General features: G+C 33.8%; 1 protein-coding gene across 1 annotated transcript; it reads left to right on the plus strand.

The window, feature by feature from the left end:
* Positions 1–1384: 1384 nt before the first annotated feature.
* On the plus strand, positions 1385–2344 carry LOC142425668 (olfactory receptor 4K13-like). Its single transcript, XM_075530984.1, has one exon. It carries the CDS (start codon positions 1385–1387, stop codon positions 2342–2344), a length of 960 nt encoding a protein of 319 aa, XP_075387099.1.
* Positions 2345–2789: the final 445 nt, after the last annotated feature.

Consider the following 2789-nt stretch of genomic DNA (forward strand, 5'->3'; position numbering starts at 1 on the left):
ATTCAGTCAAAACACACATATACATACAAATTTATGACAATAAGCAATATTTAATGATATGGTTTTATTTTAGTTTATTTAAAAATTCTGAAGTAAAGAAACAAAAGTAAAATCATTTGCTTAGAGGAAAGAAAAAGATATTTATCATATATTTCTGTATTATTTAAACTTTTCAAAGTATTTTAAAAGCACTTTGTGTCTAATTACTTTCCATTGATGAAATATTCAGTAAGATATGATCTGATTTACATTTTTCGACTTTTCTTTTTATCCTACATTCACTTAAAAACTGTTATCTTACTCTCTCATCTTAGACATCTAGATGTTCAATATTGGTATAGTGTTTCGAATATGTTAGTTTGCACTATTTAACCTGTATCTGCTTTATCTAGGACCACGTGAGAGGGCTCTGTTTGTTTACCAGAGTGGCCCTTTGTTTACCAGTGCTCTGTATTTATAATACTCTTAAAATTCACATATCTGAGGAGAGATAATTTAATAGATGTGTTTGGATGTACATCCTCTTGAAGTTAAAGGAATTTATTTGGGGCAGTTGCAAACCAGCAGCAATCATGCACCAAGGTTATCCTTGAACATTTTAATTCTTCCTAACAATTCAGCTCTCAAAGATGAAATCAGGCCGTGTGCAATAAATAGTCCAAATATCTGGACTCCTTATACTTTAGGGGAAATGTAGGTGAAAGATCATTTCAATTGGCCATCCAACTGCGATGTTAGCAACAAAGATGATTGACTTCCGGTTCTAACCCATCAACTGCTCTGAAAGAGAAAGGTGTTGACTGGTTGGCTCCCAAAAGGTTTGATTTGTTGGCAGTGGGTATATTGACTTCCATATTTTTCAATTCTCTGTAATCAATCTACTCAATTTCATTTTTTCTAGATTCTGCTTAACAAATACGAAATAATTCAGCCCTCCTTCACTTATATGACCCATGGTACTGTGCAATATAGAAATAGAATTCAAGTTCAAAGGAGCTTTTTTGTTTGGATTTTGCCCAGAGAGTATCAACAAATCTGTTTCTCAAACTGTTAAAAAAAGAGTAATATTTTACATGCCCTGTGACATATATTTGTACACCTTTCTCAAGATTAGTGCAAATAAGGGTTGTTTATCAAATCCTACTATTTTCTTCAAACATCTTGATATGTGGCAGTTATTCTTCATAATACCTGTAGATATTTTCCATATTCTGTACTAAGATACTATGGCTATTCTTTTTTTAATTTTTGGACTCAGTGTTTAGTATTTATTTTTGTTTTCGCATTTCAGAAGCTTTTAAGAAGTAGAACTAATAATATGTATTGTGTCTCTCAACTTGATCTCTGAAATGTTAATCTGCTTTGATTTTATTTTAGGTAATATATGATGACAACAGGCAAACAAATGGAAAGACATAACCACACCTCCGTGTCTGAGTTTATTTTGCTGGGACTCACAGAGTCTCGAGATTTACAGATCTTATTTTTCATATTTTTTTCCATTGTATACATAGCCATTGTTTTAGGGAACCTCACCATTATCTTTGTAGTGAAATTGGACCCTCAATTGCACTCCCCCATGTACTTTCTACTGGCCAACCTCTCCTTTATCGATATGTCATTGGCCTCTTTTGCTACTCCTAAGATGATCTGTAACTTAATAAGTGACTATAAGGCCATATCTTATGACGGCTGCATGACCCAGATGTTTTTCCTTCACCTTTTAGGTGGAAGTGAGATGATGTTGCTTGTAGCCATGGCAATTGATAGATATGTTGCCATATGCAAACCTCTCCATTACAAAAGTATCATAAGCCATCGTGTTTGCATTGGGCTTGCAATTCTTTCCTGGACCACTGGCTTTGTGCACACTATGAGTCAAATGGTCTTCACTGTGACTTTACCATTCTGTGGACCCAATGTCGTGGACAGCTTTTTTTGTGATCTACCTCGGGTCATCAAACTTGCTTGCACTGACACTTACATCTTGGAGCTTTTGGTCATTGCTGACAGTGGAGTGCTCTCTTTGTTCTGTTTCATCTTTCTGCTCATCTCCTATAGCATCATTCTGATTAATGTCCAGCATCGCTCCTCCAGTGGGTCTTCTAAGGCTCTGTCCACTCTTTCCGCCCACATCACAGTAGTGGTACTCTTCTTCGGACCTTGTATCTTCATCTATGTGTGGCCATTCAGCAGTATTTCCATAGACAAGATCCTATCTGTGTTTTATACAATTTTTACACCCCTTTTAAATCCAATCATCTACACATTCAGAAATAAAGACATGAAAAAAGCAATGAAAAAGATAAAGGGCAAGCATGGAAGTTCCAGATCAACTTTTTGATTGCGATATGATAAACAACCAAGATGACATTATCATCATCATAGCACATTAAAGTAAAACATTTTGTACCTACAAAAAAGTCATATTTTGGAGAATAAAATCTTGGGTTGTACATCGAAATGAAAACTATTGAAATATGATATTATTCAGTTATGTTGTAATTTTAACCTTTTCTATCAACTAAATTATATTCTGACTAAACTAGATCTCTCCTCTTTATTGAACCCTTACCAAGAAAAAGGCATTTTCATGGGTTTTCCCTTATCTTCACAACAATGAAAATAGAGTATAATACTTATATATTCTCAGAAGGAAACCAAGACTTATAAAATTTAACAAACTTGTGAAAAAAATTGTAATATAGCCTGGAAACATATCTTAAAGAATCAGATCTTAACTAAATAATCTGTCATCCTGTAATTTAAAATATTTTCTATCTATATTT

This window comes from Tenrec ecaudatus, chromosome 14, assembly GCF_050624435.1.
Source record: "Tenrec ecaudatus isolate mTenEca1 chromosome 14, mTenEca1.hap1, whole genome shotgun sequence".
NCBI classification, from domain to species: Eukaryota; Metazoa; Chordata; class Mammalia; order Afrosoricida; family Tenrecidae; genus Tenrec; species Tenrec ecaudatus.

Excerpts from the sequence above, each read along its gene's own strand:
- LOC142425668 (XM_075530984.1), top strand. The coding sequence starts at position 1,385 with ATGATGACAACAGGCAAACAAATGGAAAGACATAACCACACCTCCGTG.